Below are 25,137 nucleotides of genomic sequence, written 5' to 3' on the forward strand. Positions count from 1 at the left end.
ATTCCACCTTTGGCTTACTCAGAAATTCTATAATATGTCCCTGAGAAATATACCATCTTTTCCATGACTTTATAAGGGAAAAATGAGTTCAGTTAATTCAATTAAATTGTTTCAAGTTCAAAACTAATGGATCAAAAAATATCAGAATTAAAATGCAATTATATACTTAAAAGGTCAAAATATGTTTTAAAATAAGAACAATTTCTTATAGCGAGATAATTTGTTTAAAGTACTGTTGAGATTAATATACCTGCAGTCTGCATCTGCTTTTTTTTGTTCTGTGTTCTTGATGGAGTATATAGTATACAAGAAGCCCCCCACATCCTGAGTTTGATTTCAAGTACTGTATAACTCCCAGTTATTTTACATAAAAGCTAACTTGAAATGTAATGTAAAATTATGCAGATTGAATGTTCTAATAATATTTGAATCTTGTTTCAGAGCAAAGTAGAAGAGATGATTTGGAAGCTTTAGGTCATATGTTTATGTATTTTCTCAGAGGAAGCCTTCCATGGCAAGGCTTAAAGGTAGTGGTTTTTGATATCTTCCTCTACCCTATTTTCAGATTATCAGCTTTTCTTGCCACAGTATTTTTCTTTTTGAAGTGTCCTCAAGCTATATAACTTTAGAAGTTTGTTTTGTTCTTATATCATAGGCTGATACATTAAAAGAACGTTACCAGAAAATTGGAGACACAAAACGAGCAACCCCTATAGAAGTATTGTGTGAAAACTTCCCAGGTAATGTCTACTGTTAATAAAAACGATGTATATTGATTTAGAAAATGAAACTGGCATGGATAATTGTTTAACATCTGGTTTTAAAAATAAAATAATGCTTCCAAAGATGTGTATTATGTACTATGGTGATAGATATAAGAATTATCCTTTGAAGCAGCACTAAGCTAATGCTGTTCTTCAGAAATTGATTCTTCTAAAGGAAATATTTAAAAAAAAAATTGATACATATTCTTATGGTGATCAATAGTCTACACTTGTATCTTCACACATAAAATTTTGCAAATCTTTTCAGCTCAATCTGATATATCCCCTTTTAAAACAAGCAGCATTAGGAACAGCCTGAAATAATATGTGAAGTAACTTGGAAGTAGTTTCTGGTGTCACTTTTAGTTATCCTTAAGTGCATGGAGAATCAATGAGGCACTGGAAAATAAGATATTTTTTAAAATTTGCTGAGAATAGCTTATGACAAACTGATTTGATTTCCTCTTATGAAAGGAAGTACTGTCCACAGTAGGCATTGTGGACAGGAGACAGATGTTTTGTGTCATGAAATCTTAGTACTTTTGCTTTTGATGCTCTTTTAAAATACCCTCTCAAGTAATCTTAAAAGCATAATCAAGAAGAATCTACTATGGGAAGAAAAGTGTAAAATAATTTGAAGTAATTAAGTACATTGTTGCCAAATGTGAAACATGAAACAGTATTCCACAGATATCTGTGCTGGATCTGTTCAGTTTAGTGATGGATCTGTTTAGTGCCTTGTATAACTGAGAATGTTTATTAAACTTGCAAATGACAAGTTTGAAATTTGTAGGCTCAACAGTGGGGTTAGAATGAAAAGGTCCTGACAGATTACAAATACAGTCTTAAAAAATATAAGGTACAGTTCAATAAATCACATTCAAGGTAGTACATGAAGATGGGATCAAATCCAAATTAAGAATTATTGGGTATGGAAAGGTTCCTTAGGTAATGAGTCAAACTCAGTCAGTCACAAAGTAAATGCCAAGTGAGCAGTGTCATGCTGCTATAGTTTTAAAACCAAACAAAACCACTGTATGCTAAATTGGACTATATAAACAAGATACAGCCTGAAGGACACATAAATTGCCATTTCCACTCTACTTGATTCTGTAAAGCCTCAGCTGAAGCAGTAGGTTCAATGTGGGGGACTGTACTTCAAGAAAATATGTCCTATTTAAGGGTATATTGTAAAGAAGTGGTAGTGTTTATGTGCCGTATTTGCTAGACCTATCAGCAGAGACTGAAGGGTGGTTTAGTCAGATTTTGAGGGAGAGAATTTCTGCACCCTTCGGCATCTACAAACATGGAAGTTTGCTACAGCCACAGCAGCCAGGACAAAGTAGTGGATGTAATCCAAAAAAATTAAGTTTAGACATGAACTCATGTGTTTCAAATATGGTGAAAAGCATGAAAGGATTGCCATTTCCAGGGAGACTGGAGTTTCTTTCATTGGAGTTGTGTGAAAACAAACCAGACAGACAAGGTGGTAACTGATTTGCTATAGGATAGGATGATTGACTAGATGGCATTTTGAAGTTCTTTCCAACCCAGTGGTTAAAACGAGTACGCTATCAATTTTTCTTATGTTTTTTCATTTAACTTTCTTCTATGTATTAAAAAAAATCAAATTAAATTAACTTGTGTTGCAGAACTTAAAGCAAATGTCTGAATGTATGTCTGGTGAATTGACAAAAGTTTAAATGTCGGGGGGAAGAAAGCTGGTTCAGGAATATAAATCTTCTGCACCCACTAACGAATGCATGTCTTGCATGTTGATTTTCATGTAGTTGATAGAATCCTTTAAAAAATAAATATCTAATTTAAGGTATATATGGTTCAATTCCTGGGAATAATTGTGCATTAATAGCTCCATATATGTCTAGTGGAGTCTTTCCATCAAATTAATCAAGTACATGCTTGTTTACATCTGAAAATGGAACAGGGAAAAGATATTTGACCTTGGAGAACACAAAAGATAAACATCTTTGATAGTACATATGTACACTTTCATAATAAATACATTCTTATATGTGGAATTTTTTGTATGTCAAATATCCAAGGATGTTCTACCTTTCCCTGTCCTTCTTGTCACTTAAGACCTAGAATAGAATGAGAAGTACATCCACCATCATTTCAATTCTTTTCAGTCAGCCTGGAGACTGAGCTAGCTGATTAATGTTCCTTAAGGCAAGAGAACTCTTGTAGTATGAGTGAAAGATACTTTGGTCTGTGTCACATGTGAAATGCTTATCTTTGTCATACCCTGTTCTGTGCAATTGTACTGTCTTTGAGTGTGCAACACTACTGCTGTTTGAAGCCTTGTATAAAATATAAGCGAGGATTTAAACTTTGGAGTTTCTCTCACAAATGCATTATAAGGGAGGTATTTGATTTTTTTATATTTTTTTTAATCAGCCAATTGTAACAGATTCAGCTTCATTAAATGGCTCAGTTCCAGCCTGCATAACTCTGAAGACAGGCCTTGCATGCTTTGGGTTCCAGTTTTCACAGGGAAAGTATGGTTAAAGAGGTCCCTACAGTATGTCAACATTTCTCTCCAGCATCTTCAAATACTGATCTCCTTGGCTAGTATTACTGAAGAGTCTTGCTGGTCTGCTGAGCTGGACCTTAGGTGCCAAGGAATTCCTCCGATCTACTGCTCCATCTGCTTGTGCCTAAAATATAGCACTTAATACTCTGTTTTTGTCATAACTGAGTCATTTGGCATGTCTCAGCACCATTGTCCTATGGTGCGTTCTTGACAACACCAACACGATGTTGCCTCACAACTTTTTGTAATCAAGCTGGTCTCAAACCTTCACTTCTCCCTCTTTGTACCCCGCTGTCTCTGAAAGAGTTTAACTTAGCATATAGCTCAGTCTTAGTGCTGGCTCTGCACTTCTCAGCCATCTTCTGTCAGAAGATAGGCTTCTTAGAGTACCTTGTTCGTACCACAAGATGTCAGCTTCTCCAGACTTACTGGAAGGTGATGTGCAGGTCAGGGTGAGCATGTAGTAATATTGTTGTTCTGCATCTGGCATACATACCCCTTCATAGGATTAGTGAGTGCTGGTGGCATCTGCTTTTAACCTTATTCATTCTCTGACTTTCTGGTCATATAGAGATGCCTTCTGTTGTTCTTTAGGACCCTGTGAACAGTCGTTTTGGCTTGAGAGTGAGGAGTCACTTCTGTCAGAATGGCTTTCCAGTGGGTGGTATCCCCCTCTTTCTTGAGCACAAAAGTTACTAAACAAGTTAGTTTTTAAGAATTCTGTCCATCTGGAACTCATGTGGAAGGAAGTGGAAGGGCCTGTAGGACTTGGTCTTTTGTGAAAGCTTATTAACACTTACCCTTCTCACCATCTGTTGTTTTCTCAGACTGTTCTATTTCCACATGCCCCTCATTTCACTGATTCCAGAAGTAGTTATTGCAAATTTAGTCACATGTCTGAGCAGTTTCTTAATGGGATTTGAAGCTTGTGCTTCAGATGTTCATGGATTCTCCCTTTCAGCCCTTGGATTCTTGTAGTCTTCTGTCCATAAGGATGCTTGTTCCTTACACTGTTGTCTCAGAAGGCTTTCATGTCTTACATCTGTTATCAAGAGTGGGACGTATGTATGCCTTACTCACCTGCCAAGAGGTTTGTGCTGGAACTCTTGTCTTTGCTAGAAGGTTCTGGCTGCTAGTGCACAGTCTGTACTTCATACCCTTTAATGACTAGGAAAGCTCTTTCCTTTTATCTTTACAGGTCCACGCCCTTTCAGAAATCTCCCTGGTTTTATCTCCACTACTGGGAGAATTTTATAATTTCCATGTAACACCTACCCAAATGAATCTCCATTTGTGTGCTGATATGGTATTTAAACAGCAATATTAAACTGACAGTGGTCAGAAGTCATTCTACAAGAGCTCAGGTAACCTTAGTACTTCTCTGCAGTGTTTCTGTTCAGGATATTTGCCACTTCTGCTCAACACCTTCACATAACGCGATGCCTGAAGCATTCTGCACTGCTGCAGCCTTCCATAGTCATGCTACAGTTATAGCTCAACAGAGTCTATACAGAGTGGTTTTTGTCACAACAACTGGAGTTGCCCACTTTGGAACATACATGTGTATCCTCTCTTAAAGAAAGAAAGGTTGCATTCCAGTAACAGGTGTTCTTTGAGACATAGTCCACCCTGTACATTCATATACCCCCCTCTTTACCTTTCCTTAGACTTGTCTTTGTACAAATAATTGCAAAAACTTTGAAAAATAGAGGCATTTCTCTCCCCGCTTTTTTGGCACACTGTGCATCAGGATTGGAAGGTTGAATGGAAGATCTCGACAGGTAATGCAAAGGGAAAATTAGTGGGAGGTCACTTGGTAGCATATGTTTAGAATATTTCTTGAAGAATATTATTACTATTAAGTAACTTCGTGGTAATTCACAGATTCATGGTGAGCAACTGTTCAGGTTTTATGGTGAGAGGTGGAAGTTGCTTTAAAGTGTAGTAGTAAGTATTGGTTTTTTGAGTGCTGTTAAAACAGGTATGACAATTTTGTATCTTTCTTATTTATACAGAGGAAATGGCTACGTATCTACGTTATGTAAGAAGGCTAGATTTTTTTGAAAAGCCAGACTATGACTACTTAAGAAAGCTCTTCACAGACTTACTTGATCGGAAAGGCTATATGTTTGATTATGAATATGATTGGATTGGCAAACAGTTGGTGAGTACAATTAAGCTATTAGCAATATACTGTGGTTTTTCATGTGATCAGTTTTGAGACAGTGTTAGTCTTGCGTTTCAGAATACATGTGCATCTCATGGCTGCTGTTGTGAACAGCTGCTATTACAAACCCATTTTCAGATGCATTTTCAAAAATTATCTTTTGGCTTGAGATGTTTCATATTGAGTTTCTTTCCAGACACATACTCTTAATATCAAAGTAAATCTCTGTTCAATCCAAAACGAGGTTGTAGGAATTTAGACTGGTTTTTGTGTTGAAGGAGGAGCTTAGAACTTTGCAGGTGATTATCATTATTACATGTATTTTCTTGCTTTGGAGACTTTCTCCCACTATTTTTAAAACATAAAGCAATCACTTCTCTGTGTCTGAGGTATACTCCAGATATTTTCTAGTTCATTAAGAAGAAACTGTCTATGCTTTATATGCAGTTCTAATGAAATATGATGTAGAATATCAATTTCCATCACAGTACATCTAAAGTTGCAGAAAATAATGTGTTTATATTCTTTAAAGAAAAAGATCGATTTTTTAGCACCTCAAATTTTTCCTTGCTACTTTTTAATAAGTAGGAAGGGGTTGTGAGTTTAAGTTGGACAATTTCAGATTATACATTTTACCCTGAAGTTCCTTTGTGACTGTCTGAAAGAACTGTAGCATTTATTGCTAAATCTTTTTTCAGTATTTAGCATTAAAAATTTACTTGAAGCCTTTCTTTGGACTTTCATCGGAATGTCTGAACTGCTAACTGCAGAAAATAACAGCCCAAATTATTTCAGAAAGTTAATGTCTGATAGTACTGAGAATTGCTATTTCATGAAATTGTGTAAGTTTTGGTTTACCTTTCTTTTTGGTATTAGTAAATACCTAATGAAGCTTTTGCTTTAATTTGAGTTATGGGAAACCGTCAGATTTAGAGATTAATTTCTATTACAAACCAGTAACTTTTGGTAAGACTTAGAAATTTATGTTTTTTTACCAGTTGCTACATATTATTTATATTTGTAGCCTACTCCAGTGGGTTCAATACATTCAGACCCTGCACTGTCTTCAAATAGAGAAGCATATCAGCACAGAGATAAAACGCAACAATCCAAAAATCAGGTAAACTGCTCATGTAGGATTATCAGCATTACTTTGTCTTTTGTTGTTATTAGAACTCCAAAATAAAATTGACTACAGGTTTTCTTTTATTTTTCTTTGATTTAGGTAGGTCCTTGTTAATGTATTTCTGCATCTGTAGACCTTAAAATGTCCTAAAAGCTTGCTTGTTTGGTACTATGATATAATGTAGCTTTAAATCAGTATTGAATTTTCTCTCTGCTGATACTTCTTTAAATTATTATTTTAGTTCTCTATTTTTAATCACTGTCTCTTCCATATATACTATATCATCTATTGGGGTTCAAACAAGTATGTATAATATTTTAACTTTTTTTTTAAAACAGGATAATAACCTAGTTGGTAAAAATGTTAGCAATTTAGATCTGTTTCCATTTACCTAAGCTAAGTTACAGGGGTTGTGTTGGTGAATTTTGTTTCTTACTAGGAATTCTGAGTTTTAGCGACTTTTCTATGAAAATGTACGTGTAGGCATATGTAAATATGCAGATAATGTTGATGTACAATCTATATAGGAATTGAGTATGTAGTGCTGCTGCACTTTTAAAAATAATATATAATAATTTATGCATGAATTGTTTATTTTTGGAATTCTTATTTCTTCTTTTGCATATATTCTTAATGCACTCAAAAATGATAGTCAGCAGACCATAGGGCAGCTTGGGACTCACAGCAAGCCAATCCACAGCATTTGAGGGCTCACCTAGCAACTGACAGACATGGTGGCTCGGTACAGGTATTTTCTGCTTCTTTGCATGACTTAATCAGTCATTTTGCTTTAAATAATACTCATGTCCTGTAGTGTGTGACATGATTACTGTTTTCATATTAAGCTTGCTCTCCAGTAATGCTCAGAATGTTCCTGTTATTTCCTACTTCACACTTGCTAAACTGAAATTAAAACAAGTGCAGAAAACTATGTATCTTTTTTTTATGTGGAATTTTTGCTACATCTTTCTTAGTGAAAGCCTAAAATAATGCAACTGTCTATCTTTTTGAGGGAATATAGAGTTACATCAGTGCAAGCAACTGAAGCTTCAACATTTGATATGTTATTGAGTTGTATTAGCAACAAAACCACTATTGACTGAATTGAGTATGGTTCAAGTCATGTTTTTTATTCCTTAAGCAAACTTCAAATGAAATTGTTAAGTAGTTATTTTTGCTTAAACTTTACTACTTTTGTTCACACAATAATTGACTAGAAGAATGTTTCCCATGCCAGTACTTCTCAGTTATCAGTGAAAAAATGAGTAGAAACCAACATTTTTTCCTTTATTAGTTTATTTCATCTTCGAAGAGCTTTTTTCCTGCTTTGCTCTTAGTTTTACTTTTTGGTGTCTTGCTCTTTGACTATATTTAAAGGCAAGAAGTCTAAACTCAATATAGGAGGACTCAAAATGTCAGCTGCAAAGTCTATACGAAGCTTTGAGCTTTCAGACCAAGATGAAAATAATTTAGCTTTGTAAAGTATTATATGAGGGAAAATAAATATTTTTTTTGTCTGCTCAATTTTTGATTCTGACAATCTAACTTACATATATTTCCTCTGACGTTTTGTTTTGGGGGAAAAAAAAAGTCAATGCCTGAAGAAATAAGTGTAGAGTAAAGAAAACAGTTCTATAGCCTCACCAGTGTGATAATTCCATATCTTCTTTAAATACTTTAAAACTCAGTTCAAACTTAGCATTCTCTAAATTTTGCTGCTTTAGAAACTATTGTCATGTGTCATGTAAGAAAAGCTAGTAGATGATAATTATCACTGTGCATCAAGAAAAGCTTCTATGCTTCCCCTTAACAAATACTTTGAAAACTTACTTGTATATTTAACTGGAATTGCAATAATTCTCACAATAGCATCAGTTTTGAAGCTAGTCATATATCTTTTGAGAACAGCATAGTAATGTGTAATCAAAATTGGATTTGAAATTGTATCTTCCAAAATTATTACATTTCTTAGTATTTTTTATTTTTATTTTTTAGGTTAGAAAAATACATATTTAACTTGTTGAATTCCAGTTAGTAGAACTTTCAAATTGTATATCATATATCATTCTTTTGACAGTTGTCGCAATTAAGAAACCTTTTATTCTTTCTCAGGTAAAATCATAAGAGATTTTATTCCATTGTAATATATGTTAAATTTGTTCTTCCTTTTTTTTTCTCAAAGGATATGGGCATTCTGAGTTCAGATCACTTAGATCAGTTGAGACTAAACAGTTGCCATGTAAAAAGAGCAACATGCAAAATTGCACCTGTTTGGTCTGTGTCTTTGAAGATCAAGTGTTGTACAGAAGGGTATTTTAAAGACAGCTTAATTGGGTTGCTTTTTAATGTGGAGTGGTCATGCTTCCTCATTAAAGGCACTTATAAAACTACATAATATCTTCAGTTCTGTTTTGAAGTTTGAGCCCTTGGCTGTTGTCAGATAACCCTTTGTACTGATACTAACTGAATCATGCTATTAAGTTGAACAATTAACTGGTTTAGCTGGATTCCTAACTCACCCCAAGAAGAGGAGTTCTAAAAGTGACACACATAATTGTTCAGAGGCAAGTTGAGTCTAAGGTACGAAACTAAAGTGTATTCGTTTTTTCTGTGACATTAATGAGTCATTTCTCACCTTTGAGACCAGTTTTATGCCGAATTATCCGTTTTTCTGCAAGATATGAAGACCTGGCAGATAGTTTTATTTTAGTGTCCACGGAATGTTTTTTAGATCACTAGTATTAGTCATCTCTAATACTACTGCTGATGTCATCTCTGAGATCCTTTTGTAGAAGCTTATTAAAATGTGTTATTAGTGATTCTTCACTGCTACATATTAAGTTCAAGTGGACAGAATGTTGGTATGTGTGTATATGTCTGTTAATACCTATTTTTGTACACTTTGTAATGATGTTCAAATGAGGAAAAATTCAGGTAGTAAAAGGTTTGTTCATGAATAGTAATCATGCTGGGTTTTGTATTAAGTTATCCTAGACTCTCTAGGCCTATGTTAGAGATATACTAATGTGCTTAATCATGTCTAATTTTACTTTGTAGTGTCAGTTCATGTTTAAAGTTCAAATACTATTAGCAAAATTGAGTTGTAAAGGGAAAACATCCAGAAATAGTTCTCATCCCTTCTTCCACATTTCTCTATTTAGGATAAGATTAAAAGGCTCTAGTATAGCAGTCTGTCTTTCCAGTTTGTGTAGCCTTATTAATGAGAGCAACTTGTGCCCCCCAGCAATTCATTCAACAACTTCCTGTGTCTTTATTTTTATGTTTGCCTCAGTTCCCAAAAATGTCAGTTGTACAACACTGAATTGTTTCCGTCTCTGTATGAACTGCAAACTGCTTATGCACTCATAAAGCCTGTACTAATCTGTTTATTACTTTTTTCACCACTTTCTAGCTGGTCTCCTTCCTCTTATCCTTTTTTTTTCTGCTTTTCCATTTGGCAATTCTTTAGAAGGAGGTTATATTTAAAGATAATGTTAAAGAGTTCCCAGTGAAGTGTCATAGGTCTTGGAAGGTGCTTAGGAACTGCTTGAAAGGTTAGGTGCTTGATGTAAGTAGTTTTGAGTTGCAAGACACCTCTCCTTCGGCAGGTCAAGATATCGACATGTTAGATTAAACAAATAAATTTCCCTGAGCTTTTGAGAATTGAAAAGGTAGTGTGAATTTTTTTTGATTCTTTTGTCTTAACTGGAAGCTTTTTGAAAGTAAAATATAGCATTCTGTAGTATCACTAATTAATTGTTTAGGCATGAAGGCTGGCTTTATTTTTTGATGAGTGGAGAATTCAGTTACTGAGATAGGTAATGAAATTAAGGATTTTCTATGTCTCTTTCAAATTTTTGCAATTCCTTATTGTGATTATAAGCATGAAAATCAGCAAAATTTCTTTTGAGAGATTTTCTGGCATAGCAAATAAAAGATTAGTTTACACATACATTATATTTTCGAACATAGCAAGTAGAAGATTAGTTTACACACTAACACAAAACAAAGCATGGGGCTAGCCTGAAGATTTACTGTTACCATTTGGGGAATTGGTGTTCAGGCTTAACTTTGTCCTGTTATAACTGGCATTTATCAAGCTTAATCTGTTCCACAATTACTATGTCTCATTATTAGGTAGTTGGTCTAGTATTTTAAGTTTGTTTGCCTTGTGGCATAGAGGATAGCAAGAAATAGGTGACGTGACATATATGATTCTTTATATATGTCTCTTCAAATTAAACTTTTAAAGAACTGATTAAATTTGAAGGAACTAAATTTCACCCAGGATAAGATCTGTTACCAAAATGCTTAAAGTTGTTTTAGACTTTCAGTTTAGTTGTTAATCTCTGACTTGTTCATAGGTGAGTAATTTAATTGCAACACTTCTAATTTGAAACTTAGTTTAAAATATTAGTTTTCAGAAACCCGATTCTGTGAATATTCATGGAAAAATGTTCATGTACTTTTTGTTAACAAAATTTTTAGGCTCAAAACCGTAACTCCACTATCACATTTTTTCGCTACCATCGTACAGAAATCTATTAAGAGATGAATGGTGCCTCCCATCTTTCATCAGGCTACTGAGGAAATCCAAGTCCAACTCAAGTCATAAATGGGGAAATGAAATTAAATTTCTCTTCAAGCACTGTTAGTTTAGTGTATTGGTTCTTTTCTCTCCTTTCCTAAAGTTTTAGCTTTTTATATAGATACACAATGATGAATCTTTTTTGTGCCTTATTTGTGGTACATGCTGGCTACAGAATTTGGTGTATGACACCTTCAGTTCATAAACTGTCTTCCTGGTGACTTAGTCTTGTTCAATTTTGTTATATTCCCGTATCTTTCTACCTGTGTTTTGCTTATTTTTGATATGTTTGGGGTGTAGTCTGAGAGAGGGAAGTGAATTTACCCCGCATTGTCAGTCTTTTACAAAATGCACTTTTTGATCATATTGAAAAATGTTTTACTGATGTCACAGGGAATTAACTTCTAGCATTGTAGGTTATTTTAGCAAGGTACAGAACTTATGATTCTAAGATCATATGGTTGTAGCTTCACTGCTACTGGAACTGAAGCACTCCTGCCTCTCTCTTGCACTCCTTTAAATGAATCTTTGTTAGTTTTTTTTTTAAAGGTAAGTATTTTGCTCTGTTGCAGCTGTATTCTTGTTTCTTCATCTTACTGAGACCATTTCTAGACCGGTTTTCATCAGTAGTAGACTAGAGTAAAAGTCAGGGCATTTTGTGATTCTGTGAGAAGCATGACTGATGCTATTTTTCAGACTAGCAATAACCTTTGGTTCACTTATACTTTCAGAGTTCACAGCTCTTTCAAGAACGGTGAACTTTGTTTTCCTCCCATCTAAACTAAGCCATGCAACAGGCAGTTATAGTTGATTGTGTTTGGTTCTGTATTTGGTGGAACGTCCCTGGTGTATGTATATGGGAAAGACTGAGGTCTCCTTTTCCTTGATTTCTCTTTCTTTGATAGAGATCAGCCACAGCAAGGCAGTACAGTCTTCTGCAATCTTGTGTCAAGGTTTCTAGAAGTTTGTGTCAAAGTTCTTTAGAGACAGCAGTCTTCAATTAATAAAAAAAAACACATTAGGACAAATGCCGTCTTGAAAAGAAAGACTTCTCCCTCTAAAGGAAAGCATTGTCAAGAAATACTATTCAGTTTTGAAGTCAGTTTGAAGAATTTCAAGAAAAGAATCACCAAACAGGTGGTTATAGTTTAGAATCATAGAATCTTCATGGTTGGAAAGGACCTTTGAGATCATCGAGTCCAACCATACACACACCAAAAAAAAAAAAACCAAACCAAAACCCACAAACAAACAGCCTACAATCTCTGCCACTAGAGCATGCCCTGAAGTGCCAAATCTAGACATTTCTTAAACACCTCTAGGGATGGTGACTCAACCACCTCCCTGGGCAGGCTGTTCCAGTGCCTGACCACTCTTTCAGTAAAGTACTTCTTCCTAATATCTAACCTAAACCTCCCCTGCCGCAACTTCAGACCATTTCCTCTGGTCCTGTCATTATTCACCTGGGAGAAGAGGCCAACACCCACCTCTCTCCAACCTCCTTTCAGGTAGTTGTAGAGGGCAATGAGGTCTCCCCTCAGCCTCCTCTTCTCCAAGCTAAACATGCCCAGCTCCCTCAGCCTCTCCTCATATGACCTGGTCTCCAGACCCCTCACCAGCCTGGTAGCTCTCCTCTGGACACGCTCCAGCACTTCAATGTCCCTCTTGTAGAGAGGGGCCCAGAACTGAACACAGGACTCGAGGTGAGGCCTCACCAGTGCCAAGTATGGAAGCACCATCACTTCCCTTCTGTGCTTCCTCTTTTTTAAGCATATCAATGTGTTGGGAAACCCTGAAATAAGCTTTGTTCTTTGTTAGCCTATGCCAGTGCATTGACCGAGGCAGAAAATCGTTATTGCTTCTTTAAAACTGAAGTCAGTTTAGATGAGTATGACTTTAACTGTGATTTTAAACAAAACAAAAACAAAATCGGTCATAAACCAGGAGGGGGTTTTGTTACTATGAGTTGTGCAAATCTTGCAGGTGTTCTTTTAATAATTGCCAAAAGGGGTTCCAAGAAGACCAGAAGAGAGTTGTTGACAAAGGCTGATAAGAACTATCCATGAATCTTGAACCAGAGTAGGAGACCCTTTTTTGCTGATCTGCCTTGCCTCTCCAAAATAGACTTCCTTTAACAGTGGTAGAAGACAGACCATAAAAATGTGCTTAGATACAGTTTTGTTCCTGCCTTAATGTTTTCACTTTCTCCTAACTTTTTTTATCCGTCAGAAGGGATAGATTTTTTTAACCTATTGTTGAAGAAAAATATTCAGAACTACATTATTAATGTAGGAAGCATTTTTAGACATCTACTTTCATGTTTTCCAGTTCAAATGGAGAATCTCTACATGCTTGAGTTTGATCCTTTTTTTTTTTTTTTTGAATCTGCTGTCCAAGAAGATAGAGGTGAAAGATGGAATAGGCACTCCTAGGAAAGAAGTGTGAAAGAGAATGCCATGTGAGAGCTCCATAGATGCTAGAGTTGAGCAATGTGTTTGGTATTTGAGTATGTCATAAATGTTTTCATATCCTTTTTGTAGGAGAAGAGAAGAAAATAGGAGTTGTTGCGAATACTTGTGAAACTGTCACCTGTTCTTTACAACAGTCAGGAATGCTAACGTGTATGGGTTTGCTTCCCATCCAGAAAGGGGCATATGGCTGTCTTGTTGTTTCTTGATGTATCCTACCCTTACTTGAGTAAATTGAAGACAAAGGCTTCTCTTTCTGATCAACTGTTGTTACTAAACCTTGAGCACAGGTCTGAGGATCTTTTTAGGAAGTTCATTTTAAGACTAGATCACGAAGCAGAAATCCTAAATTATTAGGGCTGCAGGCAAGGTTGACTACAATCTTAACTGGGTGGCATTGCTTTATATGGAGTAGTGCAGGCTGTAGTTGTGATTATGTAGTTATGATTTGGATCCTCTGGATCCAAAACTCATTTGTTGGACAAGCCGAGTAAATTTTTTTACTCTTACACTTTCAGGAACCATCCTGACCTATTTAGCAAGTACATCCCATGCAAACACCGTATGTTTTTGCTCTGCATATCACTGTTAACAACTGTAAATTTCACAAGAAGCAATGAAATTATTTGCGCAGTAAGATACCTGGTGAGATGGTTGGGATCATACTATTTCCCCTTACCAGTACATATGGACAAGGATGACAATAAATATTAACATACTTGTAAAAAACAAAAAAAGAAAATCTACTAACCCAGGGTTTATAGTTTAAGATCCCTGACCCACCATCTTGTGATTTGTTAAAGCACAATTCCTACGTATTTCTGTCACTGAATGTTTAGTGCTTTTGCCATCCCCAATGATATGAAACCAAGCTTAACCACCTGGTTGAAATATCACTGACTTACCTATCATCACAGAAATTAAGTCCAATCTCCCAGAAGTCCTCCAGTTATAGTGACCAAAATTTAAGTAATCGGATTCTTGCAATCTTGGACATCTTTCTGTTTGTGTTGTTATTGAGCCGCAGGGTTTTTTTGGCAGTGGTTCCTATTTTAGTGAAACTTGAAAAAGGAGAAAACTCAGCCTGATGTAGACATATGGCATGGAAAATGGCTTAAGGTTCAGCAAACTTCTGAAGCTCTGTCCTTAGTCACAGTAGGAACCACAAAGCAAACCTCCATAGGGAAGGCTACTAGCTCTGGTTATAAATAGATGAGACATAACTTCTACGTTAAGAGTAGAGCTTGGAAGGGTGAAGGGAATTAGTAAGGTTATGATGATGACTCTCTTTCCCTCTGCTGTCTTCTGTTTTAATTTCCAACCTTCAGGCAACAGCTTGTAAGAATCTTGAACTATGGACTACTACTGGTCCACTCTCCTGTAACTGATGATATTTTACAGATGTTTTCTGTAGGCTTTTATATTATTTGGCCAGAATGATATTTTTGTGCAACGTTGCTTGGTCAAGCATTTGCTGCTACTTTGTAGTCAGTAAACCTCTTCATACTTTAACGGGTCAGTTATCTGGTCAGGGCAGCTGACAATGCTATGCACTTGTCCATATCCAGTTAACCATCTTCCTGGCAGATTCTGTGAGATGAATAAGGGAGAAGCCTCTGGAATAGCTCCATTTGTCATGCCGGAAAGCTGACAAACTGAGAGAGTATTGAGTTCCATTTGGTTTAAAGACAAAACAAACATTCCCAGAGAAAGAGAGCTGTCCTGGTGTCTTAAGAATTTACAAAGAAATTTAAGAGTAAATTAATGGGAATGAAGTTGAATCTATTTTTTTTTCTTTTTTGGCGGCAGTAAGTGTTCCTGTGCTCTAAGAGTGTAAACCGAGCACCACCTACACTCTTAGGTCTAGGCAATGTCTTAGTTTTCCCCTCTTCTGGTGAGTACACTTTGAGATAGCACTGAATTGGGCTACACAAAGAGGGAAGCTAAGGAGCTTAAATACACTGAAGAATCAGAAACAGGGTAGGACTGACTGAATTGATACCAGGGAAGGGGTTAGTGCCTTCCCTTAAGGCTCTGAAGAGACATGATATTATCAAACCCAATGAACAGAATTGCTTTGCTTAGTCTGCTCACTTTCAGTCTGTCATGTGGATGTCAGTTCCATTAGTAGATACAAAAGAAAAATGGTAGGAGCGCAGGGATGCAGGAATAAAACCTGGAAAAGATACTGTTATTGGAATGAAAAGAATTACAGAATTAACAAAAATTACTGATTTTTGAAGATGTATTGTAACTTCAGGAATTGACAAATGTTTGTCTGGCACTAGCATAATTTCAGGTATTTCTGGTGATTTCAGGTAGTAAGCTCAACAAATGGAGAACTGAACACAGATGACCCAACTGCAGGCCGTTCAAATGCACCTATCACAGCTCCTGCAGAAGTAGAAGTAATGGATGAAACTAAGTATGTCCATCTTTTTATATTCTTTGGATCTTGTGTGCTCAGCTGCTTCAAAAATTTTCTTGTATAGCTATTAAAAAAATATTGTCTAAACTGAATAGCCACTGGTGAGGGGCAAAATATACTGCTATACTTAATTTTGGCTTTAAATATTTAAATAAAGACTTTCTGTAGCTTGTGCTTTTTAGCCTAAGCCCTGTAACACATCTATCTATAATAGAGAAGTGCATGCATTTTGGATATTTTGGCTAATTTCGAAATTTTTATTTTAAGATAGCGTTCTGACTATCAAAAGTTATGTGTGAAAGATGTAAAATTCTTACTCTATGTGGTATTCTGATTCTTCTTTTACCTTACTCTCTTTCTGTATAGCTGCCAGAAAGTGTTGAACATGTGGTGAGTTCTACAGCACGGGCAGGCAGAAATAGCCCCAGGGGCTTTGTTCCTCTTATTTGGTTTAAAACTGATTTCGGAGAACGTGAAAATAGCAAGGCCATTTGGAAATCACAAAACATGTTTTAATATTGTGAAACGATTAACTCTTTATACAAACAGCCACCTTCAGGAGCTATTTTGCCTGCTTCAAATCTTGCTTGCTTTTAAGTTGCGTAGTCTGCAGTGTACTTTATTTAATCCTTTTTAGTGGGTAGTAGAATATTTTTTTTCTTACTTGCTATCCTGTTTTAGAGGAGAAAACTTTATTTTCAGATGGTGTAGCATTCAGCTAGTATTTTAACATCTAGAAAATAACTCACATGAACAAGTAATAAATACTAGCAAATGTTTGAGCTTTGCCTGTTATATCTGTAAGCAAAGTATTTACCAGAATATTAGTCTTTGACAACCTGCTAACTAGTTACTAAAACTTAACTTCAGGGTTCCTTAAAGTTACAGTGTAATAAACCGGGAAAATATTAAGGTCTGTTAATATGGGTTGGACAATTAATGTATATAGATTTGAGTAGTAAAGTCAGACTTGCAAAGTAATACAGAAAAATATTCTTGATAGCTAAAGGCAGTATAACTTTCAATATGTTGTCTTTTATAATTGTTCTTGGAATAGGATTTTACAAGGGTATGGATCTAGTTTATCATAAAATCATAAAATTAGTAGCATAAAAATCCAGTAAACATTCCTTAACAGCAGTTAAGTCTTGTAAGGCCTATTTTCCTAATTTTTAGGTAAGAGGAAATGTCTCAAAGTAGAAATTGTTATTGAAGTGATTGTTCTGCAGGTTTTGATTTTGGTATGTAAGATTTATGTGCATGGAGGTGTGCACACTTGTGCACTTCCTGTGAGCACTGCAAAGACCAGTTCTTTATCTGTCATCTTTGCAGAGTACAGTATTATTATTGTTATTTTTCTGTCAAGAATTCAGTTTTCTTAAATATATATAAAACAAAAAAAAAAAGATGCTAAAGAGCAAAGATGTTGATAGGCTGCATATAGAGAAATTCCCTATCCCCTCCTTTTGGATAAGTGCAGTGATAACCTTCCTTATGCCTAGTTTATGTACACACAGGAAAGGATTAAATTTCTGTAAAGTTTTGAGTAGTGCTTAGCACAACTAAAGCTATGTTTAGTGATCTACAGAAAGTGAGAGACTTCTCAGAAGCCCAGTTGCTGCAGCAGCTTTGAAAATGTAGAAATTAATTTCCTTTGATATGAATAATTGATGGACGAATACGCTATCCTTGACCTTTTAGGCCTAGTCTTTACTGGTTTTATTACAGACAAAATTTCTAGACTCAATATTCTACTCTTTAGATTAATCATCTTTTTTAATATGAAACACAAATTAGTTTTCCAGTGGTGTTTATTTAAACCAGAGTTTCCTCATTTTCTTGTATTTTGGCAGTAATTAAACCAACACGCACGCACAGCCCCCCGTCCGCACTGCCTCCCTAGCATTGCTGTCAATGTTTAGGTATACATCTCTTATCAGTAATAATACTTTAAAAGGTTTAGGTCATTTTACATTTTAAAATGATAGTTACAAGCTTATTGTCAAAAGGTATTGAGAGATGTTTAAACATCCATTTATAGATTTTTACATTGCTGAAGAGTATAAGGAAATGCAAGTATCTTTATCTTTCATGTCTGTGGTATAGACTTTTTTGGTTTTTAGGAGACATTGTTAAAATACTCTCACTTCATACCTATTTCATAATCTTTTCTCCATCTGAAGATACGAACAAAGTTAAGCTCTTCCTGATACTTTCTGTTTATAATGTTTTCTCATACTCTGAGACAAACTTGAGTATTTTTTAGAAACACTTCATTCTTTCTTCTAGATTTTTTCATAATTTTAGAAGCTTAGCATGACTATATAATGGTTTACAAAACTGAAGAAAAGGTGTGATTTTAACTATGAACACAAATATTGTTTAGTGAATATTAGATCATCTGTTCCCATTTCCATGGGATGCTGTTAATCAGAAAGGATAAGGATTTTTTTCAGTAAGCATTTTGTTGTTTTGGGACATCATCCAACACTTCCATTGTTTGATATGTGTTTATATACTCACGTGCAGTATATATTCTAAATCTTACGCCTTGTCATCTTCATGCTCCTTGAGTGTTGCTGTGCAACAAGCATGACTTGGCAGTGCGTGTTGGGGTTTGGGGTTTTTTGGTGTGGGTTTTTTTTTTCTTTTTGCCGGCTTTTTTTTGGTTGTGGGGTTTTTCTTTGAGGTTTTTTTAGTGGGTTTTGTTTCTTTGTTCTTTTTTTTTTTTTTTTTTTTTTTTAGAAAAGTACCTTTAAGCCCTATTTCATTTGTTACTTACTGGAGTTGTAAAGCAGGGAGAAAACTAGCCTTTTTGGTTGACTAATCACTGTTTTGCCCTGGCACTTGTAGATCTGATCTTCTACAGATGATCTTCTGGTTATCACCGAGCAATTATCTTTTCTTTCCTTAACTCTTTGCTAGCTATCAGGACAGTTGCTTCTATGAAGAAGCATGTGTGATTTGTATAACCAAAAGGTTCTGCCATGAGAGGATGGAGAAGGGCAAACAGGATGATATGATCTGTCCTTTTTGAATCTTGCGTTCGTTTTTCCACTTTAAACACCCGTTAGTAATCTTGCAGTAAAGTGCTGCCACATGCTAGATGGCAAATATAAAAACACAGCTATCTAAACACTGATACCGAACTGAACATGCTTTAGCATGTTGTGCCAAGGGACTGCTCAAATGGTAGAGGGAAGGGTATTCAATAGAAAAAAAGGTATGATAATGTTTTAAATAGGACAAGAAATGTTTGTAACCATAGTACTGAGATTGCTACAGGAAAAGTTGTTCCTCGAGTTTCATAAACTGATATTATACTGCCTGCTATAAAAATGTTTTATACCCTACAGAGAAAGCAGTTAGCAGGTATTAAATGCTTTCTTTAAAAAGAAAAAAGTTGCTCTTCTAGAATTGAAAATTTTCAAAGATTATCTGTTCTTATGCGTTTTGCATGCATATTGAATAATATGGTAAATTTGTGGTTTAATACTCACTAAAAATGCCCCTATCTGTAGCTTTAAAAATATGGCTTCAAGCAATGAAATATATATAAAAGTGAGAATGACACCCTCTAGTGACGGTATTCTTAAGAACATGTCTGTATTTCTAAATTATACTCTTCAAGAGGTTATGCACTGTGGATCTCTAATTTCAGGGTTACGTTTCTTTCATAAAATTTATTATCAAGCAGTGTAGTCTGACCTGTCTTATTCCCATGTAAATGTGCATATATTTTAAAATGACATTTATTTGGCCTCGGAAGGCTTCTAAGCTGATAAATATACGTTTCAGTAAGTTTCCAAGCCAGTCTTGTGGTTTGCAATGCTCTGTGGAGTTTGCATTCCTTTAACACTTTTTAGATATATATTAGTAAGGGATTTATTCTCCCACATCAAGTAACATTCTCCAGCATTTAGTGAAACTCCCTGAACTAGAATACAGTTGAATAGTTCATATAATTAAAAAAACCCAAGCTGATAATAGAAATTATACTCTTTGTAATAGTATTATGCAAACTCCAGAATACCAGGAGATCAAAAAAGCAGTGCTTTGTGTTGGTTATAGATGGAACCCTTGAATTCCCTGTTGTATGATGCCTTTCTGCTCTGGTTGACAGAGAGGTAGCAAACTAAATAGGCTATGGAGAAGGAAAAAAGGACAGTACGAGATTTGCGGAAAGGATGGGTTAAAATTTTCTGTGAAGGAAAGCATGAAAACCTAGTGTCCTTGAATTACACAGAGGATTCAAGCAGTCCTAAACATTTTAGAAGTGTGATCTGCTGTTCCTTGAGACATCTTCCATATAAGCATAGTTAGAGAGGTTAAAATTCTAGATTGTTTTTCTAGAATATAAATTGTCTGCCACACTTTAATCTTCCTACAGTTACTTATGTAACCAGTGTTCTATATATACTAAAATTATGAATCGAGACAAATCTTTTCTGAATGTTTTCTTTGAGGACTCCCAACCTGAAACAGGTACAAAAGTGATTTACAATCACAGTCCAGGGTAGGATTTTCTCACTTATAGGATCATAGGATAATTCATGTCGAAAGGGAGGGGCCACTGTCAAATGCTTTGTTGTGATATGGTGTGTGTTTGTACATACATATATAAAATACTTTGGAAAAATTGGGGTGAAAGAAGGATTATAGTAAATTGGCCCCCATAAATCTGCATGTGAATTCAAAGCTTAAGTGATAATGGATGCTAGTGATTGTAGACAGATGCCAGGAAAAAAAGTTTCGCAGTTATGGGGAATTTCAGTTGCAGTTGGTGGCTACTAGCCTTTAAAAACAATTATGCCTCTTTTAGAAGTACTTTAAAGTTACTAAATACAGTATGATATTTCTGCTAGCTGTAAAAATATCTGTGTAGTTTCCCCTATTGAGTTCTAATTTTGGGCTTCCTCCATCAATAACCAATGTTTTTTTCTACTGAAAGTTATGTAACTCTCAGAGCAGCTCTGGTCTGCCTCTGCCCACTGCTACTTTTTCAGTGACTGAGCGACAGGGTGCCCTTGGATATTTTGAGAAGGTAACTTCTGTCTCCCCTTACTTTGGATGTTGTTCTTGCACCTTGTAGAACCTTATTTTTAGATCATTATTCTCCCTGGTTTTCAAATGCTTTCCCCATTTCCCATATTCCAAACTAGATCAGCAGGATTCCTGTTGAATTTTAGTGACATAAAATACTTGGTGAACTTAAGGACTTACTGATAGGCTATTGATGCAGTACATTCATGTTTTCACTTCTGTTTTACTTCATAGTTTAAGAAAGGTTCTTGAGTATGTAGCACTGCAAGTGCTAAACTCAATAACCAAACTGCAGAACTCCATGGGGCAAGCTCTGTTAAGGTAGACAGCTTGCATGGTCACTTTTAATTGCAAATTGTGAATACTTTACTGAGTGGAAGCTTTAATTTTAAAGGTGGCGGTCTGAAGCTGGGAGTTGCTTAAAATAAGGCTAACACTACATGCAAATAAAAACACTTTCTTTGTGTACTTGTTACTTTCCTCTTTAGTTTGTTTTCAAAAATACTTCCTGGACTTCTGCAGTCCTCCTATGTATTATCTGTCTCTAACTCCCTCCAGTTCTTCTTCCTTTTATAGTGTATTTTCAGTTACTTTAAGATTGTCTCTATTTTCTAAATGAAATTTGCAGTATTTGTCAATTTTAGTTTCCTTCATGTAGTATGCAATAAAGCAGAAGAAAGAATATGAGTGTACTTCAATATACTTAAAGCTGTAATTTTTCACTGTAGTAATATCGTAACAGCACTGAATCAGAACGTTAATTATATTGTTCACAAACATTTTCTTTTAAAACATTTTGGGGAAGATTTTTCCAAGCTCTTGTTGACAAAAGAACCCCAAATTGTTTTCCTGTATTAGCAACAGCAGTGTCTTAAGTGCATAGTACAGGTGACACAATCAAGTGTCACAAAAGGTTCAAGCTTGTGTTTGGCATATTACCAGTTAATACGGAGAATACTTAGGTAACAGAACATTCCTTATTCTTATAAATACTTTTTAAAGTTGGCCTATAATGCCCATGCTTTTGATACCCTCACACAGTAGTCTAAACTTAATAGTTATTTTTATTATAGCTTTTTTCATTTGGTGAAATGTGCCAAAAATATCTTTACTTCAGTTTCTTTTACTAATGTATTGATCACCTGCAATAGAGCTTAATGTGTTCCTTGTGGTGCTGGCTATACCTGAACTACATACTTCAAGTGAAACAAATGTAGTGAACAGAGTTTAGTTTCCTGACTTCATTTTATATCATATGTAATTCATGTCACATCTGCAGGTGCTGCTGTCTTTTCAAACGGAGGACAAGGAAAAGCATTCAGCGCCACAAATGACTAGACCCAAACAGAACACAGGAAATTGCTTATTTGTTCACCTTCTGTCTTGTGGACTTAAAAAACCCCACCACCTCCGTAATGACCACACATTTTCCAAGGATACCCTTAAAAATAATGTCAAGCCTGTGTGCTTTGATTTGATTCTCCTGCAACCATCTTTTGTTTCTTTAATTCATTTATTTTAAAAGCTTTAAGGTTTTGTCAAATATGAGTGCTTCTTGGACCAATGTAATGGTACAAATGAACAATATCTTCAGCAAAACTAAACTTGGAAAGTATTTCTTCTGTCGTAGGAAGTACTAGAAGTGTCTTAGCTGAAGACAGCTGTCATAAACCTGTTATTTGAGTTTGTAGCAGCATATCAAAAGCAGTTTTCTTCCAAAATGCAGAAGAAAAATAGGAATGCACAACCTTTCAGAAAAATAATAAAATCTCTTTTCTTTTCTGACACTGCATTGATTTTTTTTTTCTTTTCTCCCAGTATTACTGGTGATACTGTAGTCAAATTGCGTCAGCATTAAACTCTGTCTGTGATATTGTTGTACAGTCACTATCTAGAGATATGGAAGAAGCTGATGTAACCGTTGACAGTTGTCTAAATGCTGGTGAGATTAATGAACAGAGAGTATATCCAGTAGGCTCTGGGCTTGAAAACCAGGGTTTTTTTATACCTACAATGGAATTGCAGTGCAGTAGAAATGACAACAGTGTTTGTACGAAGGATACAGAAGTTTGTGTAATTTAAGTTGTGCTTCCAGTAATGTTAATAAGATTGAAATACCTTCAAAAGAGGATCTACAGCGGAATTATAAAAGAAAGAATAAATGTGAATCTGGTTACAGTGGAATAAATATTAAAGCCTGTATGTTTACTAAGGTAATTGATGATTGACAACATCTTTAACTTGAAAATATGGGTAATGTTAGAGATCTGTTTGTAAATTATATTACTCTTTGATTTAGAAAACAAATGCGATGGAAGTGAGTTAGACTTCTCCTTTATGTGTGTACTAGCCCGTAGCACACAAAATTTCCCCAAATTTTTTTTTTCCCTGGAAATTTCTTGTCTTTCAGTGTAATAACACTATTATAGTGGGATGGCAAGGGTGTCAGGTACTTCCGCAGAGTCCAGTGAAGTGCCTGCAATGTGAACAAACCGGCAGTTCTGTATATAAGGCAGCCCATTTTATATTTTTGTCTTCAGAAAATATATGCTTCTTTTAAAGCCATAGTGACAGAGGTATGCTTTTGTCATGTTTAGCTGCCAGTTACTGAAGAAGGGGTGTGAAAGATGGAAGTGAGTAGACAGATTTGTTGACCAAAACTCAGATTATCTCAATTTTTTTATAATTCTTCTAGAGCTAATTAGCATTTTTTCTATCCACACATGCCTTTTGGCATACATATTTATTTTTAATCTGTTTTGTCGTAGCATTTAAAATGTGTATTAAAATAAATGCACACCTTTGAATTAATTATTGCATTTACAAGGACTTTAATTGTATTTTGTAATTTATTTTTCCTTAACGGCCAAAAGTGTATTTCGTTGTTTGGATTATGTGCTTATATGTATACTTTGATCTTTGTCATTATTACCGTTCATGATTTAAGTTTTTGTTTTAAAAAACCTAAACTTGGCCTACAAAAACATACTGTATAACAGGTCATAAGTTTCGACTCCACCAGTTTGTGGTTTTGATTATCTCAAACTCATGAAGTTACTTCATTGTTTTTATTTGAGCTGAAAAGGTTACTTGACCATTTTCATATGAAAACGCATCCTTCTTCATAGTACTTGACCAAATTTGTTGCTTTGTAAGATTTGTAAGTCCATGTGGTATATGTATTTCTCACACACCTGATTAGTTTTATTCTCAGAGGCTTTTGACCTGTACAGTATTTGTATGATCTGAACTTCGTACATGTAAGTGTGTGTATTACGGACTTAAAATATTTGAATATACAAAAGCTGTTTATTTGCTGAAATGACCAGTATCTAGGCACTTGCTTTTCAGCAATATTTTTTGAAGTGCTTGATTTTAATGCTGAAGAAGGTTTTATTCCAGCAAAGCGGTCAGTACTAATGCAGGTATGTTCAGGTTATGCCAATATGATTTGCATTTATATCCTTTTATTTTCCTGCTAAAGTAATGAAGTCATCATTGGGTGGATGTCTAAAAATGAAATACATCCCTGTTTAAATGTAAGACAAAAAATAAAGATAGTTTTATAAAACTTGCCTCTCTCTCTCCCTTTCCTACGATCTTGGATGAAATAATGGAAGCTGTTATCTTAAGAATTGCTGAACAGTTTTAATCTTTTTGGACAGCAAGGAATGTTAAAGCATGTTACTCAAACTGCTACATCAATATTGCAGTTGTTTGCTTAGTTAGCAGGTGGTGGTGTTATATGCTTTAATACACCTAATGATAACAATGGAGTGAAGAGACTTAAATGCATGTGTTTCTAACTAGGAAATCTGCTCAGGGTCTCCATGGGTAAGTCTAGGCTTTCAGCCACCTAGAATAAAAGCCAATATGGATACTGTGACATATGCAATAAATGTGTCTTTAATTTTGCAGGTCGGTATCTAGAAAAGGAAGACTTACAGTTAGTTTTTCAGTCACAACCTTTTGTTCAGTAGAGGTGACTGTTCCTAGCTG

At 35.2% G+C, this 25,137-nt stretch overlaps 1 protein-coding gene across 14 annotated transcripts in view; it reads left to right on the plus strand.

Annotated features, from left to right (window-relative positions):
- The window catches only part of CSNK1G3 (casein kinase 1 gamma 3), an 82,959-nt gene extending 58,266 nt beyond the window's left edge, over positions 1 to 24,693 (plus strand). The window contains exons 7-15 of one of the 14 annotated variants that reach the window (XM_063320011.1): positions 442 to 527; positions 656 to 740; positions 5,334 to 5,482; positions 6,510 to 6,605; positions 7,264 to 7,353; positions 15,986 to 16,092; positions 16,462 to 16,485; positions 21,047 to 21,139; positions 22,418 to 22,549. In XM_063320011.1, the coding sequence (XP_063176081.1) occupies positions 442 to 527; positions 656 to 740; positions 5,334 to 5,482; positions 6,510 to 6,605; positions 7,264 to 7,353; positions 15,986 to 16,092; positions 16,462 to 16,485; positions 21,047 to 21,104 (695 nt within the window). In that variant the 3' untranslated portion in view covers positions 21,105 to 21,139; positions 22,418 to 22,549. Of the gene's footprint in view, positions 1 to 441; positions 528 to 655; positions 741 to 5,333; positions 5,483 to 6,483; positions 6,606 to 7,263; positions 7,360 to 15,985; positions 16,093 to 16,461; positions 16,486 to 21,046; positions 21,140 to 22,417 lie in introns of those variants that run through there. The other 13 variants (XM_063320009.1, XM_063320015.1, XM_063320010.1 and 10 more) reach the window with 13 other exon arrangements.
- Positions 24,694 to 25,137: the final 444 nt, after the last annotated feature.

This window comes from Chroicocephalus ridibundus, chromosome Z (assembly GCF_963924245.1).
Source record: "Chroicocephalus ridibundus chromosome Z, bChrRid1.1, whole genome shotgun sequence".
Taxonomy (NCBI): Eukaryota; Metazoa; Chordata; class Aves; order Charadriiformes; family Laridae; genus Chroicocephalus; species Chroicocephalus ridibundus.